Genomic DNA, 12,755 nt, shown 5'->3' with positions numbered 1-12,755 from the left:
CCCTCTTTAAGACACAAGGAAGAATCGCAAATATCAAATGCAGTGCTTGGCTGAGGTGTCGAGATTAATGTTTCATTCATCTGCTGTTGGAGTTGAGAGCCGGCAGGTCTCAATTTCACACCGTTTCACATTCACGGACTGGCAGCCTCATCAAAGACTTCTGTAGCGCAGCAGGAAGGAAGGAACAGGTGTGGCAGTGAGCAGTAAATGTACAGCAGATAACGGCGGAAAGTGGCTTCAACTACTTCACTTGGCATAATGCTTCATGAGTGTTACAGAAGGATACATTTGCTAATACGCCTGAACAAAATGTATGACCATTTCCCTTATGGAATGTTTTTGAGATTGCATCTGTAATGTTGCACCACTTATGAACGGATCACATAGACCCAATTTATTGTGTAAATAAGAAATGCACTTAGTTCAGCAAGCTGTCTGCAGCCACTACAGCTCTTTTAGAGATGGGTGATTGGAGATAGCCCATGTTTTGTTGTTCCTGAGCCTCCATATTTGTACTTCTGTAGCTAGGGGACTTAGATTCCCAGAGCTGTGCCCCCTGCATCCTCCACAAGAACACAACAGACCTCTGAGGCTAAACCTGAGACTAAGCCTGGTTTGTTTACCCAGCTGTATGTCTATTTACTCTCTAAGAAGCCACGCTTTAATTGCTAATGAATGAACTAATTAGTGCCATCATTCTGTGTTACGTTATGTCAACTTACATGCTGTGTACCTCCTTGCTGGGTTCACAGTTTATCACCCAATGGGCACAGTGGTAGTTTTCTCTATATCAGAGCCCTGGTTTGGTGCTAGTTGGTGTAATTGGTGTGCAGGGGGTTAAGCCCATATGTTTGTAGGGTCTGCTTTTGCTTGCATGTAGGAGGTAGGCTGTTGCCAGGAGTCTGAGCTGGTGATTGGATGGTAAACTGGCTGATGAGTAAGGCTCCCAGAGTCCGCCTCCACATCCTCTTTATGCATGCATGCACGCACGCACGCGCACACTCACACACTCACACACTCACACACTCACACACTCACACACTCACACACACACACACACACACACACACACACACACACACACACACACACACACACACACACACACACACACACACACACACACACACACACACACACACACACACAGTCACCCACACACACACACACACACAGCACTGAAAACAACACACCTCTTATGCACCAAGGGACACTCGTGCAAACACTCCCTCTCGCTCACACACACTTGCAACACTGTCACTTTCCGTCCCTGAGATGTGGAGCTGTGCTTCACTCATCGCGACTCCCCCTCTCCCATACCGAGTTCGCTGGCTGCCTGCGCTTCGCTCCCACTGAAGGACACTGTCATTGACTCATCCCACTCTTTATAAGGACACGGTAATGATGCGAGACCGCCTGGCGTAGTGGAATCACCAGGCAGAGTTGCCTCAAAGACCAGAGGAGAGTCGAATCATGTCTGACTGAGAGTGGAGCTGCTGGAGAACTAGCTGTCATTTTCTGTCACATTCATTTTTGGGGGGTTTACATTCTCAATCCACCATTTGTATTTCTTTTTTCTCATCTTGAAAACCCCTCGGATGGTGTGCGACAAGGAGCGTCAGGTACTGTCACTGCATGGTTTCCCCGTCTGTGCTTTGCCCGATGGTTTCAAACGCAGACATACCAATGGTTCTTGGATTGTCGGATGTTTATTTATTTACTTTATATAGTGATTTCCAGTGACTGAATGGGTTTTGAACATTTATAAAACCTGTCATAAGACGAGGAAAAATAGTAGTTTATCACTTGAACAAGGTTGCTTTTCAGGGTCTGTTTGGAACCCCAAAAAAAATTCTGACCTGAAATGGGTACTATACCTAGTATACACGTGTAACCCTATACATATACTGTATATAAAGTCATATATGGTTCAATGACCCTTATTTACAAAAGTCGGTCAAATGCTGGCCCGGCCAGTGTTTATCTCAATGCCTTGTGGCAGTATTTCTGTGTTAAACTTATGGCTCATAGTTATCATAGTGTGGTTATATTTGTTATCACATTGCATCTGGTTCCTTATTCTTCCTTTCTTGGATTTGTTTGTATTCCCAAAATGGCGGAATATGGCTTTAGTCTACACTCAAAGATGCAAGATGTATTAAAATTCCGTACTGCCTTCATGACAGTGTCGTTTCTGTGGTTTCATTATCAAAGGGTGTGGTGAAAGTGCAACATGGCTTAACGAAGTGAATTTGACATCTTGCCTTTGTTTGGTCATTTCTGTGCCAGGATATTGTCAATTGGCCTTGTGGTGACGACAGTACATTGTGGTCAGTACTTGGTTTGTAAGAAATACGAAAGCCACATTACTTCAGCCTTGAAATTATAGGGGATGAAATTGCCATCTTGAAATGAAAAGAATTATAGACACCGTTCCAGAAATAGATTTGCAGTCCTGTTTTAAAAGCTCATTGCCAGGCCTTGGTGGAAAAAATGAATTTTGAATTTGAATGAGTTATTTTCAGTGTCATATGCAGAATAACTGGGTAGTTCTAGTCAGCATCTGATTGAAATCCATCGGTGTCTTTCTGCTAGGGGAGTATAGTCACAACATAAGTATTTCGCTTTTTTTCCATCTGATTAAAGCCACTAAGTAGATGTTATGTTTTGGTTGGTCTGTTATTTTAGAAAACAACTGTCAGTGGGAAAGAAATGTATGCAACAGACTGCATGACTCTTAAGAGTCTTTTTCTGAACCCACTGCATTCTTCCTGCACATGAGAGAGCTTTCTATAGCCTAACTCTTGCAGTGCAATCAAATTATTACTGTCAATGGCATATTGTTTGTGGCCTTGATGTAGTCTGGTGCCGAGAAGCCTCTTTTGAATGGTAGTACAGGGGAATATAGCTTGTGTTACATGGAGGTATGTTCTATGTGGGTCATAAACACGGGCCAGAATCTTTATGTTCTCCTACATTTAAAGATATCAGTCAGTAGAACAATTTTTTTTTGACTTTTTGATTTAGAAGTGGATTGAGTCAGTGCACACTGTATCTGTGTATCAGATCTTGCCACTCTGAAAGCATCTGGGTTCATTATACCTTTAAAGAATGTCTCAATGGCTGTCTTCATGTGTAAGGCTGAGGTTGAAACAATATGATAATTCTTTTTTTCCCGGGGGAGGAAGCCCTGAGCTCATTTCCGTGCGGTGCTGCGATATTGGCCCAATGTCCTGTGGAGTCACACTTGTCCGTGACCTCTGAACTCCTTGATGAAAGACGTGCACAGCTGCTGGGAGGAAGCTCACTCCCTGTCACACACAGCGTTTCCTGCCAAGGTGTGCACTTGCTTCCTGGGTGTGGGTTGGGTGCTTTGCAAGTGGCCTCACCATCTCGAAACGGTTTCTTTTCGTGGGATGAGTATGTGAGGGACAACGCAGGTTCCGGGTTTGTCTTTTGCTGAATTGAGCTTTTCTGTAGAAAGAAACCTGAGTAGGATCTGTTGATGTCACCTTTGGGTAGCTGTTCCTAGGACATCAACCATTTGTATCTAACTTCTGACAAAAGGCCTGAGGAGTCAGTCACACCTTGGACACCCGGGTCGAGCAAGTCCCAATGCAGACTACGCCTTGTCTTTATTGAGTAGATATCACTACCCCCCCCCCCCTCCCCCCAGTCATAAGGGAGGCAATGTTCCGCCGTGACACACTTCAAAGTAAGGAGCGGCAAGGATGACTGACAAATGCAAGCAGGGCTGCTCCAGAAAATGTCCACGCCTGATAAAGGCACAAAAGGACGGGACAGAGTTTTTCTGTTCCTTCAGATGAATGGAACAGGCTTGTGTGACCGTCAGGTGGTCAGTGGCTGTTCCTGTTTGGCGTCAGACTACACGAGTGTCTCCGGAAAAATCTGCGGTGTCTGTGACCTGGTGAGGATGAATTAGAGATGTGTGCTTGCCTGCTTGCTCGGGATATGTTGCCAGCTAGGGTGGCATCATGCTTTGATAAAAGACACACAATCTGAGCTTTTTTTGTCCTACCGTGTCTTTAGTCCACCCTACATGGGAAAAAATCTCCCAGTCCACCCTCGTCGTGGAGGGTGTTCAGGGGGAGGGGAGGTGGTGGTGGGAGAGGGTGGGGGGGGTGATGCCCGTCCCCACAAACCCCCTACATCTCCTGTGAATGAGCAGTGCTCTGCATCCTTCCTCTTATTAGGCAGACCAGCGACAGATGCATCCTGCAGCTGCGCACTCCTTCCTGCCTGCTTTTAGACCCTTTTGTCTGGAAGGAGTTTCGACAGCAAAGTTAGGACACCAGCGGAATTTCAATGGGCAGAACCCTGAAAGGAGCAGTGCAGGGAATGGGGGATACTGTGGGGGTGGGTGGGTGGGCTCTTCCTCAGTTTTCCATGGTCTCAAGCTCACTGTGCCTAATTGGAGAGTTTTGGCATGCGGTGCCCACTGCACCAATTTTGAAATAGCGATGCTTCCGAATGGACTTCTCCACCAACTGTAGTTGATGCACTGCTTTATGTGCTATTTTTTTTTGGGGGGGGGGGCAGCTAGACTTGACCAGTGTAGCTGGCTTTCATGTTGAATTTCAAAATCTCTGCCAATCGCCCTATTTAGTTTTTGGCTTGTTTTCAAGGTAGCTCACATGCTTTCAGACATTCATATTTAGCTTCATGTTGACACTCCTTTTCTGCTGTCGACCTCCAGATGGTTCTCTCAATACGTTTTGCTACTGAGGAAATTGCAGATTGTCATTGCCTTTTATTCGTCTTGTGAGCGGGTAACAGCTTCCTGGATGTGATTTCGAAATAAACAGGCAAAACGTCTTGATTGGCTGTCCAGGAGGATGTTTATGACCGCGGTCTATTTCTGCTGAGGCCTCCGCCTCAACTGCCTGTCGGCCCAGTTTAAAGTGAAGGCTGGGAGTTCCCGAGGTTGATTCTAGCTATTTACACTTCTCCAGAAGGCACTTTGCTGCTAAATTAAGACTCTGAGCAACCGACTTGGAAGTGAAATGAATTCTATTTAGTTTAGCCTATTCCAAAACGGTTTCACTTCTTGGTGAAAGTAGAAAATGATCACACATCATGAATTTTTTGGGCTGGGGGAAACAGCCCTTGAAGGCCCCCGTCAGGAAATGTAAATTAAAACACACTTGCAGGAATTTAGATTCAAACCATTTTGGTTTGATAAACGTCCATTTCTATGTAGCCTTTCCTGCTTTGCCCTGGCAATGGCTGATGGTGTTCTATGCAATGGATAGGCTAAGCCCTGGCCTATAGGGTCACCCTGAACACTATGGCAGCATGGTTGTGTCTGCAGGGAGAGGAAATATTAGACTTAAAGTGATAGATGCTTACTTTATTAGTTAATTCATCCCAAAAATCTATGTAAAAATTGGCTTTTCAGCTGCATACAGTTCAGCACCGATAAACAACGTAATCCTCAGCAAAAATAAGGGAAAACCCCCAAAAATGTCTTAGAGAGAGAAAGAAGGGAAGAAACCATATAAGGAGCAATTCAGTTAAGGATCCCCTCATCCAGAGACAGTGGGTAGTCCTTCATCCTGTTGTAAAGGAGTTCTAGTTTGTATAGAACTTCATTAGAGCTGTAAGTGGTTAGTCTGCGACTCAGTCAGAACAGCATCTCAGATAGTGAAGCTGTGGCCAGTGTTGAACATCCTCAAATCATTCAAACAAAACATTAACATCATCTTTGACAAGTTTTTACATTTACAAGAGCCACAATATTTTTTGATTGGAGTGCACCTGATGATTGGTTGATGTCCTGTAATTAGATGAGAAGCCCATTGTCCATTGTGTTTTTCCTGTATCACAATAGTTCTAATAATAACCCTAACACTATACAACCAATTGGGTCAGTTGGGCTACCCGCAGATAACGTGACACTTGTGGCTGGCCATTTTGCTCCTGGTCTTTATTTGTGCTTTCCTACAGTACAAGAGCCAATTGTGTCTACTCGGTGCACTGTCCGTCCCTGTGAAAGCAAGCTCGGCTGAAGCCATCTGGCCACCAGATGTACCGCCGTTTCTCTCGGCGCCCTCCGTCGAGACACGAGGTTCCAGTGTCAATCTCACAGCACAACGGCCGTGCGATCGGACTGAACAAAAGAGGAGTGAGATAGAGGGCTCGCTCAGTGTTACCTTTACAGCCCGTTAGCAGTGCCAGCTAAAGGGGCATTCTGTTTGCGAGGGGTGTTTTTCTTTGCTCCTGCCCGGAGGGGGTGGTCGGTGTGATCCTGAAAGGGGAGAGTTTGGTTTTTTTCCTTCGGTGGGATGTGACGGCAAGTTATTTTTCTGGAACATGGCGGAAAGCAAGCGGGAGATGCAAAGGGATGGGACAGCAGAGCACTCACCCATTAGAACGTAAGACTCTTGGTCCGATTTGCAGTTTGTGGTGTCCTAGTCGGTGCATGCACAGAAATCCTTCTTTCATGTCACAGGAAGATCGAAGGCAGTTTGAACAACTGTATTCTTAGAGACTGTGATTGGGATGTATTTGGTCATGTGGTGTAGATCAGTTGAGTTGTATTTCCCCTTTCTAAAGTTATTTTCCTCAAGATTTTATGTCACACAGTAGTTTCATTTAGACTTTATAGACACACTGTCATCGCAATAAACCGATCATTGAGCTATTTCCACCCGTTATCCTCTATTCGTGATCTGACAAAGTTAATTCCCATACAGTTCTATCGTTTAGTGGCATACTGCAGTGTGCTCTGCGGTGGACTTTGTGTTGCGTGTTACTCCTTTGAGAAGAGAACCCTGCTACTGAAGCATTTAACTCCCTCTGTTCAAGGCTGAACTTCCCACTCACTCTCAGGCACAACAAAGGCGATGGAGAGGGAGGGAGAGACAGAGAAAGAGAGAGATGGGAGGCAGGAGTGGCTCACCAGTCTGCTGAAATGTTTTTGGGACCAACCCCATTTAGAGTGTGTGGGTATGTTCAAAGCAGGAGATCGCACAGGAGTCACTGAACTTTTGGGGCGGACAGATAATACCCCCTCAAACCAGTCATCCCCTTTCTGTACTGCTCCCCCAGAACATCCATGTTGTTTCCTGCTGCTGTTGGTCCTGGATGCCCTGCTTATATCTGTCTCATGTCTCTGAATGCCCCTGGGGTTGGACTTGGAATTTGGCATTGTGTGTTGTGTTTCTCTGTACATATGTGTGCATACACGTGTGTGTTTGTTGTGATATGTATGCCTGCATCTCCCCGGCTGTGTCTGTGTGCATCTGTGTTTCTCGTTATGTGTTTATGTCCGTGTGTGTGTGTGTATGTGTGTAAGGGTGGGGGATGGCGGGGGCAGTTGGGACGTTGCCAGCTGTGTGTGAGATGTGGAGGAGCACTGTTGGCTGTGTCCTGCTAGTTTGTCGAATCACTCGTTTGTTTATCTGCAGAGCTCAGTGCAAAGCCCCTGTTTACTCAGGGGACTACAGTAGACGCCTGCCTGGCTTGTTTGGGAGGCCAGTGCTCCACATCAAGTGGGCTGCAATTAACATACAAATACATCCACGCTGAAGACGACACCCTCCGTAGTCTTGGCAGAGAAATATTGCCAATCTGCCAACAGTCAAGTTCAGAGTGTTGATTTGTGTTTAGGCTGGTTCATTCATGTTTAGACAGGTTTCTATCAGGCAAGTGGACAGCGGTGGGTGGGTGTCAGTCACATGGAGATAAAAAGAAATACCAATAGGAGCTATGCAGAAGGACACAAGTTGTGCACAATGACATCATGGTGTTCACACTATGAAGTACCAATTATTTTCAAATCGGCACAGAAAATGATAGTTTTGGATACAGATTCAGCAGTTCCTATGCCCTTGATTTCAACACAGCTCTCTTCCGGTGTGAAACAAGAGCGTTCTGTCTCTGTGTGTGGTCGCGTGTGTAAATATGCAACGTGTGTTTTTGGCCTCTTTATCCACGAGTTCCGCTACGATGTCGTTCACAGCTGCTTGTGGAGCATGGGTACAACTGCCAGCGCAGCGCCACAAGCCGTCACCTCCGCATCGCCACTTGAAAGTGTCCATGGCAACGGGATGGCAGACAGCAGGCAGTCGCTTAGCGTGAGCTCCTTCCAGACGGTCAACATCCACAACAACAAGGCCAAGTCCATAATCACCAACAAGGTGGCACCCGTCGTCATCACGTAAGCCTTCCGCCGCTGCCGGCCCCCAAATGAGTGTTCTCTCAATTGGATGTTAATCCCCCCCAGCGCTTTGATCACACCCCACCCCCCACCTCTCTTTGCTGTTTATTTGTGGTCCTGTTTCATCTCTCTTTGTCTACCACTGGAAATAAATAAGGAGATGGAGGTGATGTTGTAGGTTGGGATTACCGACACGCACGTCAAAATGCTGTTGCTTCTTGGTGACGCCGACGTGTTTGTTCTTTGATTGGTAGTTTTTGTTTGCTGCAGGTACAACTGCAGACAGGAGTTTCAGATCCACGATGACGTCCTCAGAACGAATTATAAAGTGGGTCGGATATCAGATGCGATGCCTGAACATTATTTGGTTCTGGTAAGGAAAGAACACCAACATCCCAGGCATTCACCCTCCTCAATATCTCCATGTCCCCCCCCCCCCCCCACACACACAAAAACACACACCACACATATATACAGACACGCACACACACACACACAAAAACAGACACACATTTATAAATATCCTTTCAAAAAAATCCAACACTTGGAGTTGACTACAGCCAGCCTTGTGCTTACTCATTTCACGTAAATGTGCTCAATTTGCAAAGGACATTGTCATGCGCCGTGTTTTCTGATGATGTGTAGCCGCTGAGTGGGGAGCGTTGTCACCTCCCTCTTAAGACTTTGATCTGCTGTCACCTTCAACCGGGCTAATTAGGCATGCGATCATCCCCATTGTTAGACAAGAGCTTCTGTTTACTCACTTAGACGACCGGTTGGGCCTAATAGCACTGCGGTATTCACAATTGCTAATGAATGACGAGGGCCTGAAGACCATGTTCTAACATGACCCTACACCCCCCCCCCCCCCCCCCCGTCTTGATGTTAATTGTTTTGGATGTCCTATAGGGGGAGTACTTCATGGTGCAGGACGTGTACAGCAAGGCGGACGTCCTCAACACCACAGGCATCTATGGGGCGCCCAACTTCCGCCAAGTTAAAGGGGCTAACCCCCTGTTTGGAATGGGCCAACCCAGTCTGAATGGTTTCAAACAGGTCCTCCAAAGGCTCCAGGGCCAAGGATACGAGGTCGGTAGCCCTTTTTTACGGTTATTTTTTCAGTCTGCCAAACGCTTGTCATATTGTTTCGTGTTTTGCATTCTGTAGCTAGTTTAGTGTGATGTTGCCAATCGTCACAACAACACTGGGCTAAGGTGTGCATGTGCCGTTGTCTTGGTGTCTCACTGGGCCTTTTTCTTCACGTGTTTTCTGTAAATATTTGAAGAGTCAAGTGTCTCTGCCTCGTCTGTGGGTAAGAGATAGAACTAAGCAAACAGAGACTCCCATTCATGTGAAAGGAGCATGGAAAAAAAAAAAGAATATGTGTCTGGTTACAGCAGATGGAAATGGACTGTCATTGAAATAAAATAAATAATCTGCTAGACAAGTGGGTTCCCCTTCGTTCTTTTGGTGAGCAGTCTCACGAGCCCTACTTACCCGGCGTCATGGAGCCGACCATCTTATTTAGCACTAGCGTTGCTACCTGCATATACCTACAACTTGGCAGCTGTGCTCTGTTTTGCTCCTAGATTCAGACCTAGCCCCAGTAAATTTTGTTGATATTCACAGCCTGGAAACATACCCATCTCCAACCGACAGAAGCACACCTCACAATTTCCCCAGAAATTGTACCCTCTCTAGTTTCTAAATTATATTTCTTATTCTGTGTGCAGGAGGTGATTTTCTTCTGTGTGCGAGAGGAGCCGGTGGTCTTCCTTCACTTGGAGGACAACTTTGTACCATACACCCCCAGGAGGAAAGAGAACCTCCATGAGAACCTTCATGGCCTGGACAAGGAGGCGCAGGTGGAGAACCTGGAGCTAATTATCCGAAAAGAGGTCCGTCATGTCAAAACGATGCAGTTATCTCTTGAACCTTTACACAGCATACAATGCTGATCCAGCTTCAATGAGCCTGGAAATTCATGTACTTCCTCAAATACTAAATGGACTGTTCTAAATGGACTGCATTTACAAAGAGCTTTTTTGTAACTTTACGGCAGGCAATACAGATACTAAGTCACAAATTAGATATTTTAAAATCGCTGTGATGTTAAACTGTATTTAATCCCCTAGCTCCACGACTTCGCCAAGCTCAACGAGAACGTGTTCTACGTCTACAACGACATCGAGCACTTCAAGGACGAGCCCCAGAAGATGGCCATTGCGTGCGAGGAGGACATTCACGTCACTGAGGAGGTCTACAAGAGACCCATGTTCACCTCGCCGCTCTACAGGTGCTGTTTACCTAGCCTTTATTAGCATCCGTTGCTAGCAAGCCACCTCAGGGCCCCACAACGTCATAGTGGCATGGTTTAGATAAACCCCCGCTGCAAGCGAGCAGAGCAGTGCAAGCAAGAGAGCCAGGTTGTAAATAGAGGAGCTTGTTTGTGCAATGGCTGAGTGGCCTGCTTTGTGAAGGAGGAAGATTGCGGCATCCTGTTTGTAATCAGATCAGCGTTGCCGGAGGTTTTATTGATATGTAATGACTAGCTCACAACATTTCCAGGCCAAGTGAATATGTCATCCCCTCTGCCCCCAACCCTCCCAGTACACAAAAACCATCTGGGTCAACAGCAAATCCTTTGAGAATTCTCTGTCCTAAACATCAAGCATAGGAAAGGGACTTTTTGATGCGGCGCTTTTTAACATGATGGGTAGAAAGAGTATTTAAGAGGCCAGTCCTTTATGCGAATGGGTATCTGCCCACAAGTCCCCCTGTACAATTGAGCAGGGTGTTTCCAACACGTGAGATCGACGCCATGCCGCTCAAGACGCTGCAGATCTGTCCTGACTTGTTCTTTCACGTTTACCATGTTTCACCCGCTTTGAGGCCATGTTGACAAAACAGACACCGTATTTTTTTCCACCAACAACTTAATAACAGTTGTCTTCTCTTTGTCTCATGTGGGTCTCTGTGTCTTCCTGCTTGTGTTTATCCAATCTCAGGTACCACAGACTACCACTGCCGATGGAGGGCGCTCCTCTGGAAGAGGACTTCGATGCCTTTGTCAGCATTCTCAGGGTAAGAGACCGTTGTCGTCATGGTCTAACTGATGATAACAGCCTCAACCCCATCATTATGACTCCTGTATTGCTATATTAGGGATTAGGTTCCTCCTTTTTTCTCTCTCTCTTCAGCAATTTGTTTTGATGTGCCATTAAGGATATTCACGAGTGGAACATTCTAGAACATCTGGAGTATCTCAGGGAGGTGGACGGAAGGCCAGGCGAGCTTTGCGTACCATCAATCCCCCAATAATCATAATAGTTATGAATATGACACGAGGCCTCGAGTCTAAACTGCTGTGCCTCGGTCGACCCCTTGGCAGTAGAGGGAGACAGGGACGTCCGCTCACAGCGTTGTATGGTTTCCGTCTTGGGACAGGATGTGCCAAGTCCTTTGGTTGCGTTTGGCCTTTTTTGGAATGACTTGTGTATAGAGGACTGTCCTGTTCCCTGCGGTTGGAAAATGGTTCAATTTTTGGCAAGTATGGGCCCAGTGGTCTACTGAATTCTGTCTCTCTCTGTCTTTCTCTCTCTGTCTCTCTGTCTCTCTCTCTCTCTTTCATTTTCTCTCTTTTTCACTGCAACACACACACACAGACGGCAGTGTTGTTCTGCTGTGTCTCATCTCTGTTTGCTAAACGACTGTAACTCATGTTTGCACTTTGCAGGACTGGTGACTGCTTCCTGCATGGTCTCTTACTTCCTGGTATAGAAGTTGAAAGAGGGCTTAAGTTCAAACCGCAGCTTTTCTCGTTTTCGGTTTTAAGTGTTAAAATTCGCTAAAGGAAGTTTGCCAAGATACAAAATGTGTCCAGTCGGCACTAAGGAAAATTGGGATTTCACGATTTCCGTCACTTGATCCACAGTGTCATATTCTGAGTAGCAGCAGTTAAACGGCGGATTTTGACTTTTCAGCTTTAAAGGCGAGTTGCCTTGTCTCATTTGTGCCGAGAGAGACACCTGTATGCGCTGTACACTTTTTGGTCATTGTAGAGAAACCTTTATATGTAGACATTACCCGTTGCTTTCATTGTTGCCATGAAGTAACGTACAGGTGCTGGTTTTTAGGAGAGCCCTCACCTGCTGCTGCGTACCGACCCGCCCAGGCCCACGCCGGCCCTGCTGTTCAGCTGCCAGGTGGGCGTGGGCCGCACCAACCTGGCCATGATCCTGGGCACCTTGGTCATGAACCGCCTAAAGGGCACGGCAGAGCTGCAGTAAGACCTTAACACAGTCCCACTCTGGGAAAAGCTCAAACAAATTCTGTTGCGGGAAATAGCATCATCTGACACATCACACATTTGTCGTAACACTTCGTAGCAATACTGCGTGAAACGACGTAAGATTTCAGGATGTTGATAAGGCCGTGCGTGTTTTCAGGAGCGAGGAGGTTCCACCGTCCGAACCGAAGCCACTTTTCCAGGTCATCCAGAACTTGGTCAACAAGCTGCCTAACGGGCAACAGGTGATGGAAGAGGTGAGCGATACAAGCACATTAGCATTAT

General features: G+C 46.4%; 1 protein-coding gene across 3 annotated transcripts in view; it reads left to right on the top strand.

Moving 5' to 3' along the window:
* The window catches only part of pald1a (phosphatase domain containing paladin 1a), a 57,155-nt gene that overhangs the window by 2,119 nt on the left and 42,281 nt on the right, over positions 1 to 12,755 (top strand). Inside the window, exons 1-9 of one of the 3 annotated variants that reach the window (XM_062475584.1) lie at positions 1,260 to 1,622; positions 7,985 to 8,182; positions 8,453 to 8,555; positions 9,092 to 9,271; positions 9,916 to 10,080; positions 10,318 to 10,478; positions 11,191 to 11,266; positions 12,319 to 12,467; positions 12,631 to 12,727. In XM_062475584.1, coding sequence (XP_062331568.1) covers positions 7,998 to 8,182; positions 8,453 to 8,555; positions 9,092 to 9,271; positions 9,916 to 10,080; positions 10,318 to 10,478; positions 11,191 to 11,266; positions 12,319 to 12,467; positions 12,631 to 12,727 — 1,116 coding nt within the window. In that variant the 5' untranslated portion in view covers positions 1,260 to 1,622; positions 7,985 to 7,997. Of the gene's footprint in view, positions 1 to 1,259; positions 1,623 to 5,966; positions 6,396 to 7,984; positions 8,183 to 8,452; positions 8,556 to 9,091; positions 9,272 to 9,915; positions 10,081 to 10,317; positions 10,479 to 11,190; positions 11,267 to 12,318; positions 12,468 to 12,630; positions 12,728 to 12,755 lie in introns of those variants that run through there. The other 2 variants (XM_062475582.1, XM_062475583.1) reach the window with 2 other exon arrangements.

The sequence above is a fragment of the Osmerus eperlanus genome, chromosome 12 (assembly GCF_963692335.1).
Source record: "Osmerus eperlanus chromosome 12, fOsmEpe2.1, whole genome shotgun sequence".
In the NCBI taxonomy this organism is placed as follows: domain Eukaryota; kingdom Metazoa; phylum Chordata; class Actinopteri; order Osmeriformes; family Osmeridae; genus Osmerus; species Osmerus eperlanus.
This window is presented reverse-complemented; position numbering and strand designations above follow the sequence as displayed.